This window comes from Natator depressus, chromosome 2, assembly GCF_965152275.1.
Source record: "Natator depressus isolate rNatDep1 chromosome 2, rNatDep2.hap1, whole genome shotgun sequence".
Classification (NCBI taxonomy): Eukaryota; Metazoa; Chordata; order Testudines; family Cheloniidae; genus Natator; species Natator depressus.
Genome location: NC_134235.1, coordinates 97460948 through 97487374, shown reverse-complemented (window position 1 = coordinate 97487374; position 26427 = coordinate 97460948). Strand labels below are relative to the sequence as shown.

At 41.4% G+C, this 26427-nt stretch overlaps 1 protein-coding gene across 3 annotated transcripts in view; it reads left to right on the top strand.

Annotated features, from left to right (window-relative positions):
• The window catches only part of FBXO15 (F-box protein 15), a 43036-nt gene extending 23941 nt beyond the window's left edge, over positions 1-19095 (top strand). Inside the window, exons 5-10 of one of the 3 annotated variants that reach the window (XM_074943142.1) lie at positions 1528-1657; positions 2497-2579; positions 3242-3268; positions 5128-5273; positions 11668-11792; positions 16935-19095. In XM_074943142.1, coding sequence (XP_074799243.1) covers positions 1528-1657; positions 2497-2579; positions 3242-3268; positions 5128-5273; positions 11668-11792; positions 16935-17204 — 781 coding nt within the window. In that variant the 3' untranslated portion in view covers positions 17205-19095. The remainder of the gene's footprint in view (positions 1-1527; positions 1658-2496; positions 2580-3241; positions 3269-5127; positions 5274-11667; positions 11793-16934) is intronic. The other 2 variants (XM_074943140.1, XM_074943141.1) reach the window with 2 other exon arrangements.
• The last annotated feature ends 7332 nt before the right edge of the window (positions 19096-26427 follow it).

The following is a 26427-nucleotide window of genomic DNA, read 5'->3' as shown; positions in this document are numbered from 1 at the left end:
CTTGCCATTTTAAAACGTTCTGTACTTTTCCTTTCCTGCAGTTTTAAAACTTTTTTTCCCTTTTTCTCACTATGCAATAATCCACTTTCTTTTGTAAATTACTGGAAAAGGGACTAATCTGTATTTACTAAACTTTATTTAAAATGCGTAAAAACCTGTTTTCTTCTGAAAATCATCTAATGTTAACATGTGTGAAAAAACACACAGAAGCAGTCCTAATGCACCCCATAAAAGAAAAAGTAAAACATTATTTCAAAATGGCTGCCTGGGAAGTTTTTTTTTTCTTCCCTAGCTTCCTGGACATCATAGGAAGCTGTAAGTGGACCATGGCAGTAGGCAAGCTGGAAGTTGCAAAGGTGTGAGTAACTGTTGTAAGGTTCACCTTTCTTCACCTACTGCTGTATTGGTAGATGAAGAAAGGTAATACTGCTACTATCAGGAAATCCAGGAACCATTTTGGATCTAATCAGGATTCTGAAGCTGTGAACTATTTTAGCAGAAGCTAGTTCTCCTCAATCGATAATACAGACTCTTTGTTCGTACTACGTGTTCTTCCTAAATGTCTCATTTGCCAACAAGCATCTCTTCTTCCTTATTTGGATGAGTTGCTGCTTGTTCATTTTCATCCAGATCCTTGTTCTTGGTCACACACTGGGAGAGTTATTGCGCCTAAAGAATCTGAATTTCAGTAAAAGGACATGTAGTCTTATATCCTAAAAATTAGACTTTTGAAGTTTTAGGAATGAAGAACTGAGTATTACAAGCATATTGATGTGATTGGGATGTGTTTGCAGCTGCAATTGCCTGCTGATGGCATCCTCCTTTTTTAAAAACGCACGCACGCACGCACGGGAAGAGTGACACTATGGATCTTTACAAGGGTCTTTGTGGAGAGTGAGCAATTGCCAAACAATATCTTGTGAAACTTCTCTGATGGGAAGGATTGAACACACTATAGAGCCACTACTTACATTCCTGCAAACAGCCAACAAGGCAACAGTCAATGGTATTAAATATACATTCTACACCAATTTTTAATCCCAGATTGGTAGGGTACAAAAAAACCTGAAAAATACAACTATATAGTAAATGACCTTTCGGTTCAAATTTCACTTGTTCTGAGAAAGCTTTACCTTCCTAAGTTGCCTGCTTAATGTTGATGAATATTTCATGATTCCCTTTGCTATGGAAACATTTTCTTTATAATGACACATTTGTTAATAAAAGAACCCTCTGGGCATTTAAGAAATTTAGTGAGCATATCAGTTCCTCTTGTTGCACTGTACAGTGGATATGTAATACCAGCCTGTGATAGATTTTGGTAGACATCCTTATTGGAGATTCTCTTCCCACTAGGCTTTGCAGTCCTGCTGGTAAGCTGCTAGTTAGACTTTTTACTGCTTCTCATACTGCACGGTTTCAGAACAATTTGTTTTAGTGCCCAGGGAGAAAATGAAAAGTGGCTGAACTTTCATATTAATACTGGCACACTCGTGTCTTTCTTTACTCTGCTATGTCTCTTCAAAGACCACGGCGACGTTCCTTAATTGCTGAGTTCAACCTTACTAACCTCACTAAAGTGACAACAATGATTGGCTCTGACATGCTTGTGCAACTTTTCCATCTGAACCCAGGACTCCTGGTGGGTCTCTGGAAGGTAAGATTACATTCAGCTACAGTATGTTATTCATTATGGTAGCCTGGAAGGCACAGTTTCCTCCATCTTTCCTTTTTTTTCTTTTGTAAAGTTCAGACATATATATGCAGATAAAGAAGATGCATGCAAATGACTTCCATAGCCTAATAGGAATCCACAGTCAAGGCCCCCTGTACTATTTTGCAACACCTTCATTTATGCTTTAAAAATATAGATTTCTAATTATTTCAGTGTAACATTCATATGTGTATTGTATGGTTTATTTTCCTCTTCTAGTTTTTGATGTGCCAGGGATTTTTTTAATTGACATAGTATCAAAGTTCAAGGGCAAGCTGCACCTGTGATCTCTCCCCCAGACTTTCTGTGGGCACTCTTTCCAAGAGACAGGCCCTGATCTCCATTCTCCCAGAGTGCTACTCTGTGGTTCCCCCGACTTTAGACTGGATCACCAGGCTACATACAACACCACCTATTCTCACTGTACTGTCACAGTTACAGGGCATGAGCTGCTTTAGACCTCTTTACAGTCCTTTATGAGTGCTCTCCTCAGGTGACAGTGCTAATTATAAGGTAGAAAAATAAGATTAATGAATTGTTGCTGATACTGCAGAGAATCTTCCTGTATGGGTAGCTATCCAGTGGTGCTTCATGTGTTCTTGTGCTGGGACAATGTTTATGGTAGCATTCTATGTGACTAGTGGCCCACATATAACTATTATTAAAATTGTACTAATGCGTTGTGGTAATCTTGCAGCAGCAAAAGAAGAAGCATTTATCTGTGGGCTTTAATGCACAGTACTTCCAGGTGAGAAAGGTATTCACTGTAATTAACTTTTCAGAAAGGAAATGGAATTGCTTTTGTTACGGCAAGTCTTCATCATCATCAACTTATTGAGAGAAGCACTTTGGGCTCTGCCACTATGTAAGTACTGGTTTCTCTTTGCCTGTGGATGCTAGGGATGATCTTTTAAATAAAGCATTGAGTTTGAAAATTAAAATTGATTGGTGATCAAGAAAGTTCAGTAACAATTGTAGCTCCCCCTAACCAAGAATAAGAACTCTGTTGTGCACTGGAGTTGCAATAACTGGTTTACAAAATGGCGTGGAACAGGCCTGTGTTTTCCGTGCTAAAATGTACTGTGGTGAAGTAATATATTAAAGAGACCCTGTAAACTTAATTACACATGTGTCTGAAACCTTTCACTGTAGCTGAAAGAAATTAGAAATTTTTCTGTATTTTTTTTCTTTTGTTTATTTTCGTCACTTTCTCCTGATGTGTGACAGACCCACAGGGAAGAGGGACATTTTAAAAAATAGGAAAATGTCATTGCAAATCCACAAAAAGTGGCAGGGTGATTTAATTTAGAACCTGAATCTACTTTTAAATCTTATTGAAAAAGTTATTAGATTTCTAGTAGACAGTGTCCTTTAAATAAGTGTATATATAACATTGTATATTAATGCAATATATTCATGTGTGAGTTTTTCCTCACACATGTCAAAATAATGGTTACAGTGATTACTATGTCAACTAGCCTCCCTGAGCAGCTCTTTTTTCTTCTTCTTCATACCCTTTCCTCCCAGGCTGAAGGAGCATTTTATCTGGCGTAGGTATGATGTCTTTCTCTCCCCCCCTCCCAGCCCCCTTCATTGGGATTCATTTCACACACGCAATATCTAATAACTTTCACTCCACTGGGACAGTCATTTATATGGGAAAAAATTTCCAATATGTTTAAGTGACTTAGTTTAAGTGTAAGTGACTTAAGAGCCTGTCTCATTGACCTTCACTGGGACTTATGTCACTTAGGTGCTTCTGAAAATGTTACCCCACACCAGTGATTCAATACTCTGCTCTTTCCACTAGGGTTCAGGCACAGGGAGACTATTTCCCTGCCTGCTGTTAGAACGGCGGTTCTCAACCCACGGCATGTGGGCCAATTAGAACACAGCTGCGGCCCAGGTCAGCTGTGTGCTTGTCAAGGTTCCTTCCCCACTCTGAACTCTAGGGTACAGATGTGGGGACCTGCATGAAAATCCCCTAAGCTTATTTTTACCAGCTTAGGTTAAAACTTCCCCAAGGTACAAATTATTTTACCTTTTGCCCTTGTACTTTATCCCTGCCACCACCAAGCGTCTAACAGAGATATAACTGAGAAAGAGCCCGTTTGGAAACATCTTTCCCCCCAAAATCCTCCCCAAACCCTACACCCCCTTTCCTGGGGAAATTTGCATAGGTGAACACAGACCCAAACCCTTGTATCTCAAGAACAATGAAAAAAGCAATCAGGTTCTTAAAAGAAGAATTTTAATAGAAGAAACAGTAAAAAGAATCACCTCTGTAAAATCAGGATGGTAAATACCTTACAGGGTAATCAGATTCAAAACATAGAGAATCCCTCTAGGCAAAACCTTAAGTTACAAAAAGACACAAAAACAGGAATCTACATTCCATTCAGCACAGCTTATTTTCTCAGCCATTTAAAGAAAACAGAATCTAACGCGTATCTAGCTAGATTACTTACTAAGTTCTAAGACTCCATTCCTCTTCTGACCCCGGCAAAAGCATCTCACACACAGACAGAGAGAACCTTTGTTTCTCCTCTCTCCAGCTTTTGAAAGTATCTTGTCTCCTCATTGGTCATTTTGGTCAGGTGCCAGCGAGGTTTTCCTAGCTTCTTAACCCTTTACAGGTGAAAGGGTTTTTCCTCTGGCCAGGAGGGATTTTAAAGGTGTTTACCCTTCCCTTTATATTTATGACAGTGCTAAAGACCGTGGATGTGCCCCAGGTTCCAGGTTCCCTGCTGCCTGGGGAGAGGGGTCCAGGCTGCCCCACCACCTAGTGTGAGGGGGTTGGTCTCCCAGATGGGGTCCAGGGCTCCCTGCTGGCCCCAGAGGGTCATGAACTCTGGGGTCCGGGGCAGCCGACTGGCCTCACCAGTTCCAGGGTCCAGGGTAGCTGGCTTGCCCCGCAGGGTCCGGGATCTGGGGCAGCTGCCCTGTCCTGTGAGCTCTGGGGGCTGGGGCAGTCACGTGGCAGGGGACTGGGGGGGTGGGCAGCCGCGTGGCTGCGGGTGGGGGGATGGGGCAGCCAGCTGGCCCCCGAGGTCCGGTGGTGGCGGCCCACTCATATGCGCCCACAATGTGTAATATGTTGAGAACCACTGTGTTAGAGAAAAGCAGGTGGCCAGATGGATGTTAGATTCAGAGTTAATTTGCCCGTATATATAATGCAGACAAGTCCATCTATTGAAATTTTACATGTACACACTTTAGGTGTATTTAGTGGTAAATTTAGTTAGCTGCCTTTGACTAGTCTTTACCTTTACCAAGGTAATAAACCTTGTAATGAATATGGTAAACTGTAGTGAAACTTAGAGATTCAGAAATTTTAGTAGGACAGTAGAACACCTTGACTGCTAATTGTGTTTGCCCTTTTCCCCACCCGATTTCTCTTGATTTTATTTAAGACAATATATCCTGCCCCCTCATAAACCTATACTGGATGATGTTGACCCAGAATATGGACTGCATGGCTACCAACTACATATTGATATGCACAGCGGAGGACATACTTACATGTGTGGTACATTTCGCAATCTATTCTGCAGAAAAGGTAGAGTTAATGGAATTCACATGTTCCTTTAAAAATGGTTTCTGGGTTCATTTCCCCCCATTTGTATTCAACTTCTTTCTGTTCAAGGGAGAAAATAGAATAGGCTTTTAGGATAAACTAGTTTTTTTTTCCTTGCATTTTTGTTGTGGAATTATTTTGATGGCTAGTGCTGGCAAATTGACAGTCTAGATATTATAATGTCTGTTGCTTTTTTTTAAAATGCAGGCTTCTGGATTAAAAATAAAACTGTTCTTTACGTTTCAAGGCTGAAATTAGGATAAAGCATCTTGGTAACAAAGCATTTCCAAAAACAGAATTAATTTTATAACGTATTAAACAAATATAATAACCAAGACTTGATTTCAATGTGTTGGTTTTTTTTAAATTTATTGCTCTTCTTCAATTACTTAACTTTGCTTTGACTAGATGTGATTTTTAACAAAGCTTTATTGTTCAGATACAATGCAACTTAATAAGCATACTGTGATTCAGACAAAGTATAATTGTTTGGTTTGCTTCTCTAGATTGAGATACATATTGTTATGGCAATCAATACAAGTTGTGAGAAATTGCATAAGTGTTTGTAAATAATTTACAATAACATTTATTTACTTTATTTATTTAGGCTTAGGCTTAACAATAAAGCATGCCCTTGCAGAAGCTCTGAGTGTCCTAATAATAATTAAACTTACAGTAATAACCACCCAGCAGCATTAAATAATAACATACAGGTAAATGCTGCCAGCTGGCAGCATTAAATAATTAAACTCAGATAACAATTTCCCCAGTCAACAAATAAAACCAGAAAATCCTTTTTTCTCCCCCTTCCTTCCCTCCACCCTCCCCCGCAAGCCCCTCTCAAATTACATGATGAAAAATATGCATTCCTTTTTATGTTGGATGTAGGAGGTAAGGAAACTTTTTTTAAATTTTAAAAATCATATATATATATATAAACAAGATCTATACCCTATGAACAGTTGTTTTTTAAAAACTGAGGTAAGCAATTATTACTGTTTCATATTATTTTTCCAATAAATGGCTAATGCTGATGCTTTGTTACCAAATTTGCCCATTACTTTGGGGTACACTCATTTATTAGGGTTATTCTTCTGGTGGCTGGGGTTCTGTAATTCTGTCAATGTACTGCTTGTGTCACTTGTGTTCTCATACGGAGCTCTACTTTCTGCAAGTTCCCTCCCAATGGAGCTATTCTGCATGACCTAGGTTCCCCAGGGCTGGGTTCCTCTAGCCCCAGAATCGGACGGGCGCGCGCGCACACACACACACACACACACATTAACAGAGCGCGTTTGAGAGGAAGGGGTTAATCAGCACGCCCAAGCTGACCCCGTATAGGTCACTGGACTCAGCAGGCTGGGTCGAGCAGCACTTCCAAGCTGCCACCCTCATAGGCCCCTGGACTCTGCACGTCCCTATCCCCACTTTCACATTACAATTGTTCTGGTAGTAACCCACTTGATAAGCAAACCCCACAGGATTTTTGGGTGCTGCAGGGATCTTTAGCTTAGGTACAAGGAGCGTTGCTGCAGAGCAAATAGGGAAGCCAAAAAACACCACGAGGGATAGGGGAGAGAGAGAAGAGAGAAAGAAGCAACCAGCTTAACAATGCAAGTTATTTATTGCCAGGTAATAATCATACAAGGGGAGCCAAACAAACAAAACAGTTATAATATTAAATCTAACTTAAATTTGATTATAAAAGTCAGGTTTAGAAAACTGATCACACAAGTCAGGGTCAGAAGGCTATATATAGAGAGAGAGACTGAGAGAGAGAGAGATGGGTTCTCACCATTCCGTGAAGCCTGAATCTCAACTGCCTGGCCCAGATGTTGTGCAGATATCCGTCAGTCAGCTGCTATGGTTGTTGTGTCTCCTGCTTTCCTTATCTGGAAGGCAAAAAACCTTACCTTACACTTGTCTACATAGTACCTCTGCTTGTCCTGAGCTTCTGGGCAGTAAGAATTTTTCTAGTCTACCTATATACTGAGGCTTGAAAAACCCACTCATCACCTAGAGCAGATGGAAATATTGCTTGCGCAAGTGTGGGTGGGGTTGGGTAGCCTTTATTTCCTTCTGTTGGGAGGAGGAGGGAGGTACAGGACAAAGCAGCAGAAGTACCACTGATTCTTTTGAGGAGAGGAGGTGGTATCGGCAACAAAGTGAGGGGGAGCCACTGTATTCCTCCTTGGAGGGGAATGAGGAGCAGATCATGAATTCTGTGAACTACAGGAGGGATGAGGAAGCAGTAAGTGGGGTGGCCCAAGGGTTTTCTGCACACCCAGGAGGAGATGGGGAAGTAGCCCTGAAAAGGGTGGGGAGGAGATTGCATAATTGTTTAGATTTGGACACATGGAATCTATTTTGAGGGGAGAGACAGAATTTTGATGTATTGGGAATGGGAATATGTCTGGATTTGGAGATGTGCCTTTTGTGGTCAATGACCGCAGCATCAGCACAGGGATTTCTAGCCAGGCTGTACACATCTAAAATGCTAACAGTTCTATAAATCTGTGCGTGGGTCTTGGGGTCTCCATAATGAAGGAAGAAGTGCAAAAGGTAGATCTGAATGATTAATGAATTGATTTATTCATGAATGATGAGTTCATTTTTTAAAAGCATAAATTCTCAGTAGCTGTTGTTTGCATCGATGATTCAACTGGTGTTAGTGAAAAGGTCAGAGAAATGGTCAGAGCTCTACAGAGTCCTGTAAATTAAAAAAGAGCTGCTGAGTCCTTGGAATTTAAGTGCATTGTCTATAGCCAGAACTTCCCTCCCTCAGGAGGCGAGGGTAAAAGTTTCAAATGTAAAAAGACGTGCAGTAACCGAATACCATGGTAAGGTATTTTAATTTTTTCTTCAATTGTTGGCTGGACCTCACTGTTCCAGGTGATGGGTGAAGCATTCCTTATGCAATATTCTAGTTCAAAGATGCATTTATAGCTTCCAGGATAGTGTAATGCTTAATTTTTCTCACGTGTGCATGCATACTTAAGGAATGTTTAAAGTATGAGATCTCCTTTTATCAGTTCTAGCTTAGGAGTAGAGAAGTAGTTCTAGGAGGAAATGTATTACATTCATAATAGCTTCCCCATGTGGTCCATCAAGGATGTGGGGATTCCTTTTATTAATATCCTGTAATAACTGTAGTGTCCTGGATGTTCGTTCTTTATTGGTGGCATGGTTCCTTCAGTTGCTTTATTTTATTTCCATTAAAATGTGATGATCCTGAGTGGATTATTAGAGCAGAAATAGTCATTCCGTTATAGAGTCTGACTTGTGGATAAGTGAATATCATTCCTTTGGGGAAAATGCTTAGTAACCAGTTTTGTTTTTTAAAGTCCCATTTGCAAAAGCTTAGCTTCAAATGGAAACTCTTAATGTTCTCTCTGTGCAAACGGTAGATATTTATCCTAATCTAAACTCTGTTGTATTGGATTTATATTACCTAGGTTTGGAATTTGACCTTTCAGATCTAGAGAAACGAAGTAAAATCCTTAGATAAGTTACCTTCAGCCTGGCTTAATGTATGATGTTTTTAAAAAGCAGCAAAATTTTTAACCTAAATGAAAACTTTTTCATAGTATAACACATCATAGCAAGGATTCCCAAAGTATATGTGACCCGGGGTGCCTGGGGCAGCCGTCACTGGAAATGCCAAGGTTAGGGCAGGCTGCAAAAGGGAGGGCAGATACTCCCAGGACTGGTGAGTAACACTGAAGTTAAACTCCCCAACCAGTCACAAACTGCGCTTCTGATCCCCCACACTGGTTATCAAGAAGCAAACAAAAAGAAATCACACAGCCACCTTTATTTCATTCCAGTTCTCTGGACCCCAGTCAGCACCTAGGTCCAGTACAGTGAGAAGATATTTAAAAAACTCTGCTCACATATACAAAATGTTCTTCTGACCCCAAAGGGTCAACCACATTACGAAGTCAGCATGGGTTTGGATCTTACCCAAAATACCATGCTGCCAGCCAATCCTTTAGTATCTAAAACTAAAGTTTTATTATAAAGAAAAAAGAAAGAACATGAAGAGAGATGTTAAATGGTAAAGCAGTCACATACATACAAAGACTTCAAAGTCTATATATCAGGTTCCTAGGAGTATTCGTGAGTTTGCTGGCTTGAAAGTCCCTCTGGAATACATCCACAGCTTGGATGGGTCATTCAGTGCTTTGTTCAGAGCTTCGGTTTGTAGCAAAGTTCTTCCAGATGTAAGAAGCAAGACTGAAGACAAAATGGAGAAGATGCAACTGCCTTTATAGTCGTTTGCCATGAGGCCTGTGTGTCCTTTGTTTCAAACACAAGCGGCCCAGCACATGGCTTGAAATCATTAGAGTTCTGTCCACAGGCATGCCCCTGCATGCCTTGCTGAGTCATAAGGTTTATCTGCGGTCTCTCTCAATGGGTCATTTATATAGCTGATGGTCCTTAATGGGTCATCAAGCAGGCTAGGCAGTGCTGATGCCAAACTGTCTGGGGGTGTCACCCAAAAGCATAGCACAAGTTTGAAATATAGACATACATACGTATCTATAACTGATAATACAAAGGGGATACAAACAGAAAAATTAGATTATCATGTCTGGCAAATTATAACATTTTTTGCAGATACCTCACATGGCATATCTGGCATAACTCATTACAGTTTTACAATATTAATATTCATAATATTCTCAAGTGTCCCCCAGATTCCGTGCAGCGTCACAATATAGACCAAAAATTTCAGATGGTTTCTAAAGGTCAGCAGCTAATTTTGCATTATTGCACCTAGCTTTAGGCACCAAAGTTTAAAATTTTTGGCCATTGGTATTTTATTTTGTTCTATAGTAGAACTAGAGTATGGTTTGTTAAAATAGTATGTAATAATACTTTGTCACTTTAATTTAAATTGTTTTCAATGAAGGCTCTCAAAGCACTTTACAAACATTTGTAAATGGAGGGAGAGAACTTCCCCTCTCTGTCTCTCACTGCTCTATTTCTGCATACCATATGCGTCTCACTGAGGATTTTGTTGGCATAAAGTTTTAGATGTGAGCTAATACAAATATGCATTTTGGTAGCTTGCCAGACAGTCATGCAGTACATCAAATCAGTTTGTTTTCAACTTTGTTGCAATGTGGGCGGAAAGAGAGAGCAGCATTGTTTAAAAAAAAAAAAAATTTAAAATTTTATTAAAGCTAACATTAAAAAATGATATAATACATAGGCTGAGAAACGTGTCTGTACCTCTGGATATAGTGCTTAGATTATCCACAGATACAAAGTTTGGTTTTAAAAGTTGTATGATACACATAGTACATAGGTTTCAGAGTAGCAACTGTGTTAGTCTGTATCCGCAAAAAGAACCACCTTTTGTGTCAGCATGGGTGACTCCAACCCTGTATTCGTAAGTGATTGAGATCATCTATGGAAGGCTAGACCTGGTGTTTCCTTTTCCTTCATCAGTATGGTAAAAAACTCCAATGACACTCCCTCCTCCCTTCTTGCTCATGGTGATTTATCAGCCTTAGTATCTCTGCTTCAAGGAGACCTAGTTCACTTATGAAGAAGTTCACTTATCTTATGAAGTGATAGTTTGTCCTTGTCAGATATCTATGGATTATTAAGATGAACACCAAAATATAATCAGGCCTCAGAATATTCCATGTCCATTAGAAAGAAACTCTTCATATTTGCGGAGAAAAAACCCACAGGAATTCTTTCCCTCTTGGTTAGCAAAAAGATGTACCAGATCCAATATAAAGGCTATATTTAATTGTACATAATTAAAACAATATATTTTAATGGTTGTACTAACCAATGAAAATGAATTTTTCTTTGGAAAAATAACAGGACAAGCAAGAAACATAAATCATTTATTTAAATCAAAGTTTTCCACTTGCTGATATAAATAAATGTACCCTGGAATCGATATTGGTTCAGCATGATAGCTTACATCAAACAAAGTGGACAAAAGAGTGATAATGAAGCACCGTTTCTCTTCTCCTTCTCTGATGTTAAGCCTGATGTTTTTGTAGGGATTGTAACATTTAATTTGGGACTCTTTTTTTTGCATTCTTTTTAACTCTACTGGGTTGGCCTCAGATTTCAGTATTTGAATAAAATGAAAATCCTAACCCCTCCACACCTTTTGTCACCTCAGAAAATAAACTAATCCTTTGCATCTTTGAGACATGCTGGCTTGAATTTTTCAGCTGGTTGGGTATGAAGAATTATTGGCTCTTGAGGAAAGTATCCCATTAATGTGCAGGTTGTGAATAGAGGGTTTAAAGAAAGGAAATGTAGAGGTAAGAACATTCCCTGAGTGGCTGACCTAGTTTGATTTGTTGTGCTCTAACTATGCATGTATTGTTAATCTTTTCAGATTACATTCAAAATGGATACTTGAGGCTCACAGTTATAAGTTTAAAAAATAATTCACAACATTTACCTCTTGCTGGGAAAGTTGGCTTCTTCTGGAGAACTGATGTGTTTAAAGGCAGCATACAGGTAAATCATTAACGTTTTGTTTCTGGAAATAGTTATTTAAAAAAAGGAGTGATATATGCATGCTAAATATGTTACAAAGTTATTTTGGGTAGTTTAACTTGTAAAAAAATCTCATAAAATCTAGATGTTATGGAGGTTGTGAAGCTAATGCTGTTCTTGAGAAATGCCTGCCTAGGACTCTGTTGTATTAAATTCCTAAAAGAGGACTGTCCATAAACTACAAACATGCATATTTTTAATAAGGAGATTGAAGTAATTTACTGCAGTACTGCAACAGTGTTTAAAAATATATTTTTAACATATTTAACTTTTGTAGATTGGAAACCTTTAAATGAGCGCACATCTGAAGTAATCTCGACACAAATCTTTCAAACAGTTCTAAAAATGAATATATACTAAAGAGTTTATGCTTGAATTTGACATTTTGATAATATTATTTTGACATAAACAAATACAATTAATAGGAGTTGCCATTTTGCTGTTAGGCAGGCTGAGCAGAAAGAAGTACTGTATGATGAGTGAGTTAACATTTGGTTCATACATGTTAAACTACCTGCATTATGCTTTACAGTGTTAATAGGTTGTCCTGTGCAACAGTGAGTGTAAAATTCAGCTTAATTTTTAATGATTTACTACTGCTGCTGTTGGCATTACCCACTGCAGTTAAGATTGAATTCAAACTTCCATTGAGTCCTCACTCTTCAATTGTTTATAACATTCTCAAATTCCTTTTTGACTGAAATTTCTTATGCTTGGTCTTTGCCCAGAGGTAGGGTTGCCAACTTTCTAATTGCACAAAACCAAACACCCTTGTCTCGCCCCCTTCCCTGTCCCAACCCTGAGGTTGCGCCGCTTCTCTAAGGCCCCCCTCCCACCACCACCACTCACTCCAGCCCCCCTCCCTCTGTTGCTCGCTCTCACTCACTTTCACTTGTCTGGGGCAAGGGGTTGGGGTGCAGGGTCCGGGGTGGGGCCAAAAATGAGGGGTTCAGGGTGTGGGAGGGGCTCTAGGCTGCAGGCTCTGGGGTGGGGCTGGGGATGAGGGGTTTGGAGTGTGGGAGTGGGTTCAGGGCTGGGGCAGGGGGCTAGGGTGCAGGAGGGGGTTTGGGCTCTGCGAGGGAGTTTGGGTGTGGGAGAGGGTTCTGACCTGGGGCAGGGGGCTAGGGTACAGGAGGGGGTTTGGGCTCTGGGAGGGAGTTTGGGTGTGGGAGAGGGTTCTGACCTGGGGCAGGGGGCTAGGGTGCAGGAGGGGGTTTGGGCTCTGGGAGGGAGTTTGGGTGTGGGAGGGGGTTCTGACCTGGGGCAGGGGGTTGGGGTGCAGGCTCCAGACAGGTGGTACTTGCATCAGGTGGCTTCCAGTTGGCAGCGCAGTAGGGCTATGGTAGGCTCCCTGCCTGCCCTGGTTCCATGCTGCTCCTGGAAGCAGCTGGCGTGTCTGGCTCCTAGGTGGAGAGGCCAGAGGGCTCTGCATGGTATGCGCTGCCTGTGCCCACAGGCGCCACCCCCGCAGCTCCCATTGGCCGTGGTTCCCAGCCAATGCGAGCTTCAGAACCGGTGCTCGAGGTGAGGGCAGCACATGGAGCTTCTTTGGCTGCAGGGACATGCCACCTGCTTTTGGGATCTGCTCGGAGCCAGGGCAGGCAGAGAGCCTGCCTTAGGCCCGCTGCTCCGCCGACTGAACTTTTAACAGCTCAGTCAGCAGCGCTGACCAGAGCCGTCAGGGTCCCTTTTTGACCGGGTGTTCCAGTTAAAAACGGGATTCCTGGCAACCCGACCGAGAGGTGAGATTTCTTCTAGTATCTGCAAGATCAGCTGAGCTTTTTTTTTTCTTTCTTTCTTTTTTTTTTTTTTAAGTTTTGCATATATGAAAAATACACTTTTCCCATTTTGTATCAACCAATCAGAAATGTTGTGGTTAGAAAACTGAAAATAGCTGAATCTAGAAATAGCCACATTTAATAGTTCTAGAGCTATGATCATTTTAAGTCAGAAATGTTATGCACAGTAGATTACTTTTAAACTTCTTTGAGGCTTTTTAAAAGTTTGTGTTGGCTCTTGAGTTTGTCAGCCTGGAGTTTTTACCCTGTTTATGTAGAATTCCTAAGCATGTGTATAAGTCTCATTAACTTCATGGAATTATTCATGGGCTTAAGGTCAATCGGACGTAAGCACATGCTTATGTGATTTACTGAATCAGGGCAAAATGGTCTTGATGGAAGATGGTGAGGAGGAAATGGAACTTGGCGAGGAGGGCAGGCGGTTATACAATGAATGCAGCGGGGGTCTGTGCTCTAGTTGCCTTTCCTGCAGCTCCAACAGACACCTCATCATGTCCCTTTGCTCCCCCATTAGCCTCAGCATCTCCTCCTGCCTCTGCTCTTCGCGTGCACTTAATGCTTTCCTGGCCTCTGCCACCGAATGCCTCCATGCATTCAGCTGTGCCCTATCAGTCCGAGAGGATTGCATGAGCTCTGAAAACACATCATCACGAGTGCTTTTTTTTTTCCACTTTCTAATCTGTGATAACCTGATGGACGGAGTTGATACGGGGAGCATAGAAACATTTGCACCTGCAGGGGGGATAAAAAGGGAGAGTACAATTTAAGAAGATACATTTCTGAAAAAGGGAAACTCTTTCACAGTGAATCAAGCAATTCACAGCAGACAGCACATGTGTTTTAGGTCGCATTTTGCCTTTTATATTGAGCACCTGCTGGTATGGTGACACATCACACACGGCTGGGCAACAGAATTTGGTTTCCAGGCAGCCATGGTAAGCCAAAGGGTACGCGGGGTTGGCTTCTTCTGCCTTCATAACATGTGGGAATGGTTTCAAACTGCAGTGCCCTCCTTTCCCATAGCAAGCAATGCCGGTTGGGTTTGCCATTTAAAAGGAGGGGCTGTGGTTTTGGGGTGGATGTGCAGCACATCCCTCACGCCCCCCCCGCGTGGCTATTCTCCAGGATGATCCCTTTTAGCCAAGCGCAAACAGCCCAGCATGAACGGGGTCCTTTTACTGTTCCCTTACAAAAATTCCCCTATTTCAACCAGGTGACCATGAATGATATCACTCTCCTGAGGCTGACACAGAAAGATAAAGACTAGATTTTGCATGAATGTAACCAAAACCCGGGACCATTCACTGCCATGCTTTGTGCTGCAATGATTCCAGACTACTGGCTTGGCATGGTAAAGTGTCCTACTGTGGAGGACAAAATAAGGCAGCCCTCCCCAGAAACCTTCTGCAAAGTCTTTCAGAGTACCTCCAGGAGAGCTTCATGGAGTTATCCCTGGAGGATTCCCGCTCCATCCCCAGACACGTGAACAGACTTTTCCAGTAGCTGTAGTAGCCACAAATGCACCCCAATTCTTCAGGACAAATCAAACATTAAACACAATTGCTTTTAACCCCTGTACTTTAGTTACAAATGTGCACTCACCAGAGGTGCCTTCTCCGCCTTCAGGGTCCGGGAACAATATGCCTTGGGAGGGTATTGGCTCCAGGGTGAGGAAAAGCTCCTGGCTACTGAGGAGAACAGATTCTCCCCTTGCCTGCTGCACATTCTCCTCCTCCTTCTCTTCCTCATTCACAAAATCCTCCTCCGTGTTGCATGAGACACCCCCCTTGCAGATGTCCATGGACAGTGCTGGGGTCCCCCCCTAGAATGCAGCTGATCATAGAAGCGGCATGTATGGGGTTCTGACCCGGAGCGACCGTTTGCCTCCTTTGTCTTTTAGTAGGCTTGCCTGAGCTCTTTAACTTTCACGTGGCACTGCTGTGTGTGGAGGACAAAATAAGGCAGCCTTCCCCAGGAAGGATGATTTTAGCGCTACTCCCATCCTCGGGGAGGAGTACAGCAGTCGATTTTAAGAGCCTTTTAGGTCGGCAGAACGGGGTTGGTTGTGTAGCCGCATTGCTTATAAAATCGATCTAATGTGGCTAAATTTGACCTAACCTCGTAGTGTAGACCAGACCTAAGAAGGGTTAGAAATCAAGGGCATGAGAAAGGAAAATTTGCTGAGACTTCCCTCATGACATCTTGTATGTGAAACGTTGCACTGACTTGATTATCCTATGAAAAAACAAGTGTGAATCAGATATTTCTCTTATGTTTTGAAAAATTGCTTTGTTTTTTACTTTGTACATTTGGCTGAGAAACATCAGATAGTTTGTCTACACAACATAATTAATACGGTGTGACCCATAAAAATGAAAATGCATGTCCTCGTTCAATGTACAGGAGTAGTTTTAACAATTCTGAACTCATTGCCAATGGGCAGTGACATATCACCTGGTGTATATGTCTGTCCAGTATTTGTATACCTGAAGAATGCTAATGTACAAGCCTGTAAATACTTCTTGCATCAAAACAAGCAATAATTCTATACGTTGACTCATGTACACCTTGATATTTTATAGTCTTGGGTAATATTTTTATACATTTTTTAAAGAATCATTTTTAAGTATTTTATTTAATTTTAGTATATAATTTAAAAGGAAGATTAAAATATTGTATTTGCCACTCTGGGAATCAAAGACCTCTCTCTACAGCCTCTGCCCATTCCTAGAAGGTTAAGCAGGGGGATGTCTTGCAGTATTTTTAGTTTAAAGGCTGATCTCTGTTTTGTGCACATCTGTATTTTTCTACAGTCATGGAACTCTTTGCACCTGTTTTGGGATGTTGCCTGGTCCATGGAAGTTTAAACTCCATATGTTTGCTCATAATGGAGGGCATCTTGCTATTTTAACTAATAACACACTAACTGTGATTATTTATAGATATAGTTTTAAATATTTTTAAAAAAATGTTTAAAACGTTGCTTATGGTATTGCTGGTATCACCATGTGATTGCGGGAGGCTACCAATGGCATGCTTAGGCTACAATCCTGTTGGTTGGAAACCTTTTCAGTTAAATAGATTGTAGTCCTTTTACAGTGGCCGTTGAAATGCAGTGAATTTTACTTTGACTGTCTACCTATGTGCCAAATCTTGCAGTCTGTACAGCCCTAAGTCAGGGAGAATTTCCCCTAACATCAGTTGTAGTTCTGCCTAACAGTGCAAGGACCATGAGATGTAGCCCTGTGGTAATTATGATATATGCTGCACATAGAAAAATAATGTTTTTTGCTTATGTTTTTAGAACTGTTACATGATGGATGTGACCCTCTTGGATGAAACAGAAAAACCCTTCTGGTGTTTCAGTGCCCCAGTCTACATGAAACTTTCTTCCAAGGCATCCTGCCTTTATGACTATATGGGCCAAAACTATGACTTAAACTATGTGGATTCAGAGGGGAAAGTCCACATTGAGCTGGTTTGGGTAGAAGAAACCAAGGAATACTATATAGTCAATCTGGTTCTTTATCTAAGCACTGAAAAAGTTAACCGCTGGTTTGGAACAAAATACTGATTCTAATAATTTGAGCCGTTACTTTCCCTGCTGGTAATTAGTTGATTTTTTGTGGGGAGGGGGTGGGGATTAAGGTTGAAATGAACCCCACAATCCAGGTGCTACAAGTTGTTTTGTGCTTTATTTACTGAAAACTAGGAAGTATAGTCACTTCTTTATTTTTATTATTGTTTTCACTTTTGTTACTGGGGAGGGAAGTTTAAACATAAAAAGTAATGGCTTTCCTGTGAAGCACCATGATGTGTGCTACTCTGTGTTGCAAGTACTGGGCATGATCAGGGTAAAAAGATCAGTGTCACTCGATACAGTATTATCTGGCACAGTCACATATGTAATGCTGCTTCTGAAACAGATACTGTAAATATGACTGTGTTCTCTCTCCATATTTGTATGTTCTACACTGTTTCTAAGATCTTAAAAACCACCTTGAAAAACTCAACTCCATGAAGTCTGAAGTAACAAAACAATGCCAGAGTGTTGTTGAGTGAGCCTCTGTGCTACTCTCCTTTAGATAATTATGAGAAACTATTGCTAAATGACCAAATTTATGCAGAGGAGGTATTTTTTAATCATAATTTATCATTTAAAATTCACTGTGGTAGGGGCTTTAAGGATTTAGATTGAAAGACACAGGGATGACCAATGTGGGGAAGAAGGCTTTTGCCAAGGGAAAGACTTCTATAGACCCTTTTCTTAAAAGTTGACTGCTAAACTGCTGTTGGGTCAGAGGAAAAAATGCAGTTGTTTTAATTTGGTTGCATGTATTGTGTTCCATGTCTGAAAGCACTGAAGCCTTTAGGTAGGAACTGAAAGTGATTTATGTTGGCTCCTAAATAAGGGGTCTGATTTTTTTTTTCCCCAGAGGAGCTGAGCGTCATCAGCTCCTAGTGACATAGTTAAGATTCAGTTACTTAAATAGTTGATGGGTACCTAAAATATTGCTTTTAGTATCTATCTGTAGGCACTTGTTTGAAAATTTTGTTTTGTATGTTTAATGTTTCAAGCTACTTGGTTGTACCTTGTGGAGTCCAATCCTGTACGCCTTACTTGAAATCCATTGGGAGTTTTGCGTGAGGGAGATATGTGGCGTTGGCACAATTGTGTCTTTTTAGTAATGTGGATAATGTTCCTGTATAGTTTGTTACAAATAGATACATTTTGTTTTGTTTCCAAGTACTTCCTATTACAGATGAGGTTGTCCGACCATAATTACTTATTTGTTGTCTTCTGTGACTTGTTTTTAACTGTGGCAAAAGTGATTTGCTTTAATATGTGTTTATTTGCCTCCTGTCTCTATAGTCACTTGCATATATGAACCAGATATTTAAACAATTGCTGAGTTTAAGTATTTGTCCTTTGCACTACAGATGTAGTGATTCTTTTTGTTACTTTGATTTTTAAATTTGTTTACTGTTTTCTTTGAATTCAAAGATATTAAGTAAAGAAAATAGAAAAGGTGGGTTGGTTCAGCAATATGTTTACAGTTTAACGTCTGCGTAACCTTGCCTAATCGAGAAACAAAATGTCTGTGCATTTTTAATGGCCAATCAACATTACTTCTGCTTCTCTGCTTCAGACCAGCCATATTCTTATTCTCCTTCCCCCTCCCCATCCCACTCCCCTGCCGTTGCCATTCCTGGCTATTTTATAATGATGGGCAGGGGCATGCGCAACCGTGTGCAAGCAGGAACATGGGACTCCCCAATAATCATCTCTGCCACTGTCTGCAGCTTCTGCCCTGACCCCCGCCCTGGGATTCCCTCCCCCAAGCTCCTCCTCCCCCATTTCTGCCGGGGATGGGAGTCGGGCTGAGCTCGGCTGAAGAGATGTGCCTGGGAAAGGCACTCCAGCTAGCGCTCCTGCTGAGCCCTACTCCAATGGCACCCAGAGCAGGGAAGCTGGGCTGGCAGCAGAGTTCTGTGAGAGGGGGCCTTGGAAGCCTGCTGAGCCCCGTTCCTTCCTCGCCTGCAGCCTCCAGTAAGTATTTGAAGCCTGGGACAATGGCGTGAGGGAGGCAGCGGGGCACAGGGGGTTAGGTGGGGAACCTGGGGAAGCAGCAGGGCCTGGAGGCATTGGGTGGGGGGCTAATGTTTAAAGTGCCCCCCCCCCAAGTAGTCACATTTAAATTCCTGCGCATGCCCTTGAAGACAGGGAACTCCTAGGGCTGCCAACTTTCTAATCACACACAACTGAACATGCTTGCCACGCCCCTTCTCCAAGGCCCGACCTGCTCGCTCCCTCCCCCCTCCCCCTCACTCATTTGCACCGGGCTGGGGAGGGTCCTGTAACCCTATTAACTTAGCATGTTCAAGAAGATCACTGGTAACTGGAGCTGACTGGAGGACAACAATTCCCATTCTGTGGCAACTCTTGAGATTTTGACCTTTGTTTTTGTTCTGCATTGGAATAACAAAAGCTTTCAAATGTTTTCTCAAAAACAGAATTATGTCCAAGTGTCTGTCTGTGGTTTTTTTTATCAAAACCTGAGCTTTTTGATTGGGGAAGGTAGAGAGGAGGTGTGTGTATGTAGGTATGTATGTATTACAGGTGTAGCCATAACCTGGTGGTTAGGGGGCTGGGTCTAGGAGGCTGAGGCACAAGTCCCTGCTCTTTCTGATTCACAGCAGAATTTTTAATCCCAGATCGCTTTATAATCAGGCAGATCAGAGACTTGGACCTGGGTCTCCCATATCCCAGACCAGCGCCGTGATCACCAAGCTATAGAGCAAGACAGAGAGCATTGGACTCTCTTTCCGCCCCCCCCGCCGCCCCCCGCCACCCAATAAATATTGTATGTTGAAATGGGTACATCTTCATAAAACATTTCAGCTTTGATGAAACTTCATTTCCTTGAAAAATATTCCAGTTTAACACCAACGGGTTGTCTGTCTGAGGCTAAACAGTCATTTACTTCTTCAACACAAAGAGAAGTTTCTTTAAGGTACTGTATTAAATTGCACTGAGATATAAAAATGAAATTAGATTGAAAGAAATGTTTAATTCTCTGTTTTAGTTTAAAAATAAAGCATTTGGTTTTATAGCATGAGGCATCTTGGAGGAGTGGGACTTTTCAGACTATCATGTACCACAAAACGGATCTTATCACACAGTGGGCACCTGACCATAAGAAATCACAAATCTGAGGGTCCAGCCAGGAATCTTGGTCGTATTCTGAATGCATTTTCTGCAACACAGACTGCATGATTTGGATTAGGAAAGGAAGTTATCCTGATTAATCCAACTCTTCGCTGCTGAAAAACATGCTTTGCAGAAACTATCTGAAGCCTGCATCCCAAGTAAGGGGAAAAATTCATAGGGAAGAGTTGCAGACCCAGGTGGATGAGCAAGCATCTTAAACTGGTGATTAAGAGAAAGCAGAAAGCATTCCAGGAATGGAAGATGGGATGGATCAGCAAAGAAAGCTACTACTTGGAGGTCAGAAAGTGTAGGGATAAAGCGAGAGCTGCCAAAAGCCAAGCAGAGTTGGATCTTGCAAAGGAAATTAAAACAAGTAGCAAAAGATTTTATAGCCATATAAATAAAAAGAAAACAAGGAAAGAAGTGGGACCATTAAGCACTGAGGATGGGGTGGAGATTAAAGATAATCTAGGCATAGCCCAATGCCTAAACAAATATTTTGCCTCAGTTTTTAATAAGAGTGGCCAGGTGGCTAATGGGAACAACGATATGAAAGTAGAAATTACCACATCTGAGGCGGAAGTCAAAATCAAACATCTTAATGGGATTATATTGGACGGTCTGGATAATCTCCATCCAAGAATATTAAAGGGACTGGCACATGAAATTGCAAAACCAATAGCAAGGATTTTTAATGAATCTGTAATTAAACTCGGGGATCATACCTATGATTGGAAAATTGATAATATAGTTCCTATTTTTAAGAAAGGGGGAAAAAGTGATCCGGGAAATTATAGGCCTGTTAGTTTGACCTCAATTATATGGAAGGTCTTGGAACAAATTTGGAAAGAGAAGTAGTTAAAGACATAGAGGTGAATGGTAGCTGGGATAAAATACAACATGGTTTTGCAAAAGGCAGATCATGCCAGACCAACCTGATCTTCTTTGAGAAGATAACTGATTTTTTAGACAAAGAAATCTACCTGGATTTCAGTAAGGCATTTGATACAGTTCCATATGGGAAATTATTAGTTAAATTGGAGAAGATGGGGATTAATATGAGAATTGAAAGGTGGATAAGGAACTGGTTAAAGGGGAGACTACAACAGGTCATGCTGAAAGTTGAACTGTCAGGCTGGAGGGAGGTTACTAGTGCAGTTCCTCAGGGATAGGTCTTGGGACCAATCTTATTTAACATTTTTATTACTGACATTGGCACAAAAAGTGAGAGTGTGCTAATAACATTTGCGGTTAACACAAAGTTGGGAGGTATTGCGAATATGGAGGAGGACCAGAATATCATACAAGAAGAACTGGATGATCTTGAAAACTGGAGTAATAGAAACAGGATGAAATTTAATAGTGCAAAGTGTAACGTTATGCACCCAAGGACTAACAGCAAGAATTTTTGCTATAAGCTGGGGACTTATCAGTTGGAAGTGACAGAAGAGAATAAATACCTGGGTGTATTGGTTGATCACAGGATGACTATGAACCACCAATGTGATGCAGCCATGAAAGAGGCTAATGCAGTCCTAGGATGCATCAGGTTAGGTACTTCCAGTAGAGACAGGGGAGTGTTAGTACCATTATACAAGGCACTGGTGAGACCTTGTTTGGAATACTGTGCGCAATTCTGGTCTCCCATGTTTAAGAAAGATGAATTCAAACTGGAAAATGTGCAGAGAAGGGCTATTAGGATGATCTGAGGAATGGAAAACCTACCTTATGGGAGGAGAGTCAAAGAGCTTGGCTGGTTTAGCCTAACCAAATGAAGGGTGAATATGATTGCTCTTTATAAATATGTCAGAGGGATAAATACCAGGAAGGGAGAGGAGTTATTTAAGTGCCAATGTGGACACAAGAACAAATAGATATAAACCGGCCATCAATAAGTTTAGGCTTGAAATTAGATGAAGGTTTCTAACCATCAGAAGAGTGAAGTTCTGGAACAGCCTTCCAAGGTGAGCAGTGAGGCAAAAACCTAACTAGCTTCAAGCTGAGCTTGATAAATGTATGGAGGTCATGAGAGTGCTTACATGGCATGTAGCTGATCTGTGACTGCTAGCAGCAAATATCACCAGCAAGAATCCCAGTGATAGGACACTAGATGGGGAGGGCTCTGAGTTACTACAGAGAATTCTTTCCCAGGTGTCTGGCTGGTGGGTCTTGCCATATCCTAGAATTTCAGGGTTGGAAGGGACCTCAGGAGGTCATCTAGTCCAACCCCCTGCTCAAAGCAGGACCAATCCCCAACTAAATTATCCCAGCCAGGGCTTTGTCAAGCCTGACCTTAAAAACCTCTAAGGAAGGAGATTCCACCACCTCCCTAGGTAACCCATTCCAGTGCTTCATCACCCTCCTAGTGAAAAAGGTTTTCCTAATATCCAGCCTAAACCTCATCCACTGCAACTTGAGACCATTACTCCTTGTTCTGTCATCTGCTACCACTGAGAACAGGCTAGCTCCATCCTCTTTGGAACCCTCTTTCAGGTAGTTGAAAGCAGCTATCAAATCCCCCGTCATTCTTCTCTTCTGCAGACTAAACAATCCCAGTTCCCTCAGCCTCTCCTCATAAGTCATGTGTTCCAGTCCCCTAATCAATTTTGTTGCCCTCCGCTGGACGCTTTCCAATTTTTCCACATCCTTCTTGTAGTGTGGGGCCCAAAACTGGACACAGTACTCCAGATGAAGCCTCACCAATGTCAAATAGAGGGGAACGATCATGTCCCTCGATCTGCTAGCAATGCCCCTACTTATACAGCCCCAAATGCCATTAGCCTTCTTGGCAACAAGGGAACACTGTTGACTCATACCCAGCTTCTTGTCCATTGTAACCCCTAGGTCCTTTTCTGCAGAACCGTTGTCTAGCCATTTGGTCTCTAGTCTGTAGCAATGCATGGGATTCTTCCGTCCTAAGTGCAGGACTCTGCACTTGCTTTGTTGAACCTCATCAGATTTCTTTTGGCCCAATCCTCCAATTTGTCTAGGGCCCTCTGTATCCTATCCCTACCCTCCAGCCTATCTACTGCTCCTTATGCTTAGGATCTAACTGATTGCCATATTTGGGGTTGGGAAGGAATTTTCCCCCAGGACAGATTGGTAGAGACCCTGGGCTTTTTTCTCCGTTTTCTACAGCATGGGGATCACTTGCAGGTTTAAACTAGTGTAAAAGGTGGATTCTCTGTAACTTGAAGTCTTTAAATCATGATTTAAGGACTTCAGTTATTCAGCCAGAGGTTGTGGGTCTATTATAGGAGTGGGTGGGTGAGGCTCTGTGGTCTGCAATGTGCAGAAGGTCAGACTAGATGATCATGATGGTCCCTTCTGGCCTTAAAGTCTGTGAGTCTATATAACTCCTGGAGAGAAAAAAGCAAGTTTGCCAATAATAGGTTAAATGACCATTTCAAAGCATGAGTTTAATATCCTCATTGGTAGTGTTTTTGACTTAAAAACAAAATAGAAGCCTTCATTTTTAGCAAACTGTGTGGTGTGAAAGGTGCTGGAATGACAGACCCTGAAGTGCTCTATGCACAGACAAGTGCTGCATGGGCAGCAGCAGCTCAGACTGCTTTGCCAGTGTGTCTCATGTCTGTATTTGAAGGACCACCTTTAGTGGAGAAAGGATAGTTCAGCTTCCATATCCTTTCAGCCTTGGGCCTCATTTCATTAGGGTGCAGATTAGGTCAGGTTGCATTGACTACTTTGTGATGTGAACACACTTGTCCTCTGAGACCTGGTGTGAAACCACCAAACTCATTTTACACTGGCCACCAAACAGCCAGTGGATGGTTGCAACCTTCTACCAGTACTGACTTGAAATGAATTTGTTGTATTAATATTTTATATTTCCAGTGTAAAACACATGAGAACTTTTATTCATTTAAATGTCTTTTCAACTAAAAATGCTAAATTATGCAAAGGAAACACAATGTAACAGCATAATAAATACTGGTCAAGAAAATATGCTTGCTGTAGTCTCTAAAAACTGATAGAAATCTAATGATCTGCCATTTGTTTTATTAAGGGAGCCCATGGGGAAAGGGATAACAAGTCTTTAATAGCCTTATCATTTATCAACTTGCACACAGTGAAAGTGGATAACAGTTAAACTGGGAACACTTCTATTACAGGTTAACTCTCATTAGCTACTTGGTCTCTACAAACGTTGAATCCCAAAAGAAACTACTTTCCATTCCAATTTTGTTCAAAACTCTTCCAGGGCATGACAAGTTCACTTACCCACAGCAAAGTTGGGAACAGAATTAACCCTAAACTAACTGACTTTTAATTTTAAAAATTATGTTCCTAGCTGTTAGGGTTGTGAAGATGTTTGGAATAATGTAAATCAATGCAGTCCTGCTGTCTTTTTGGGTCTTCAGACCAACAACTCCTTTGCATTTCTTACTACTTATGAGGGCTTGTCTACATCACCTGCTGGATTCACGGGCAGTGATCGATCCAGCGGGGGTCGATTTATCGCTTCTAGTCTAGACGCGATAAATCGAGCGCTCTCCCATCGACTCTGGTACTCCACCGGAGCGAGAGGCACAGGCGGAGTTGATGGGGGAGCATCAGCTGTCGACTTACCACGGTGAGGGCACCACTGTAAGTAGATCTAAGTATGTCGACTTCAGCTACGTTATTCACGTAGCTGAAGTTGTGCAACTTAGATCGATTTCCCCTCCTCCCCCCCAGTGTAGACCAGGCCTGAGTTAGCAACAGAATTAAATTAACACACTCTGATCATTTCCATTTATGTCTCTGCTATTCAGAACCCCGTAGATAGCAACAAAACTGACAAGGATCATCTTGATTTCACTCTGATGGTGGATAGAAAAGCTATAAACAGCACCAAGGGAGAGGAGGGCGTGAAGAAAAAAGGAGACTGGTATGACAGACCTCGCTGGTTTGCCTCTTCACCTCAATCATAGAATATCAGGGTTGGAAGGGACCCTGGAGGTCATCTAGTCCGACCCCCTGCTCAAAGCAGGACCAATCCCCAATTTTTGCCCCAGATCCCTAAATGGCCCCCTCAAGGATGACCTGGGTTTAGCGGGCCAATGCGCAAACCACTGAGTTATCTCTCCCCCATCAAAGAAAAGGGCAGTTTGGGGATCTTGATTCTTAGCAGTACGAGACAAACCCAACTTAAAGTTTACCAAGAGGTGGCTGCATAACAGTCGTAATAAATATCTGTCACTCCTAGATGTGGCAGCAATACGTTGCTCGATTTTGTCTGTCCAAAAATACAGAACAGTTATTCCTAAATATTTACTTTAAGCATAGATTTATTGATAAATTGGATATGCATCCAAGAATGTGATATCATGAATAATAAAATTCACCTCAAGATATTTCTACTTTATTGTTTTTAATATTTAAAAACTGCATATTATACAAACAATAGTTTTGACACCTCCTAAAGAAACATGGATATACATGGTCATGAAACTATTTTTTGTACATTTTCAGAGTGTCAGTTTCTAGTGAATCGCTGATGGCCTTACTCTGTCTGGAAACAAAGATTGAGTTTCCATATGCACTCCTATTAATAGGCCTGTGGTTGGCCTGATTCTCTTTACATCTGTTTTACACTGCTGTAACTTTTGACTTCAGTGGAGTTACTCTTGATTTATTTGGCAGCAGAATCAAACCCAGCTTGCATGAACTGGATCCTGTAATGATGTATGTATTGCGTGATAGGCGCTTCCATGTTTTTCAGTTCCTCATATGGTTGCATATTACTGTTTTGTAAAAGTAAAAAACACTATCTTGAAGCTCTATTAAGATCAATGGGATATGAGGGAAATAGCATCAGCAGTTAAAAGGGGGACAAAAATCAAAGGCCAAAATTATTTTGAAATAATACTTCCTTATTCAGTAACCATTCTTATACCCTTCCAGCCTACGCAGAGTTATAGGGGATGGTAGGGAGAAATCAGGCTTAGAGTCCTCTGTATGTCTTGTCATCTTTTAAACAACCAAAGGGAACTGACAGGCAAAAGAAACCACGTGAGCGGAAAAGACAGCATCCATAAAAATACTTACTGGACACAGAGATCATAAATCAGAGTATTCCATA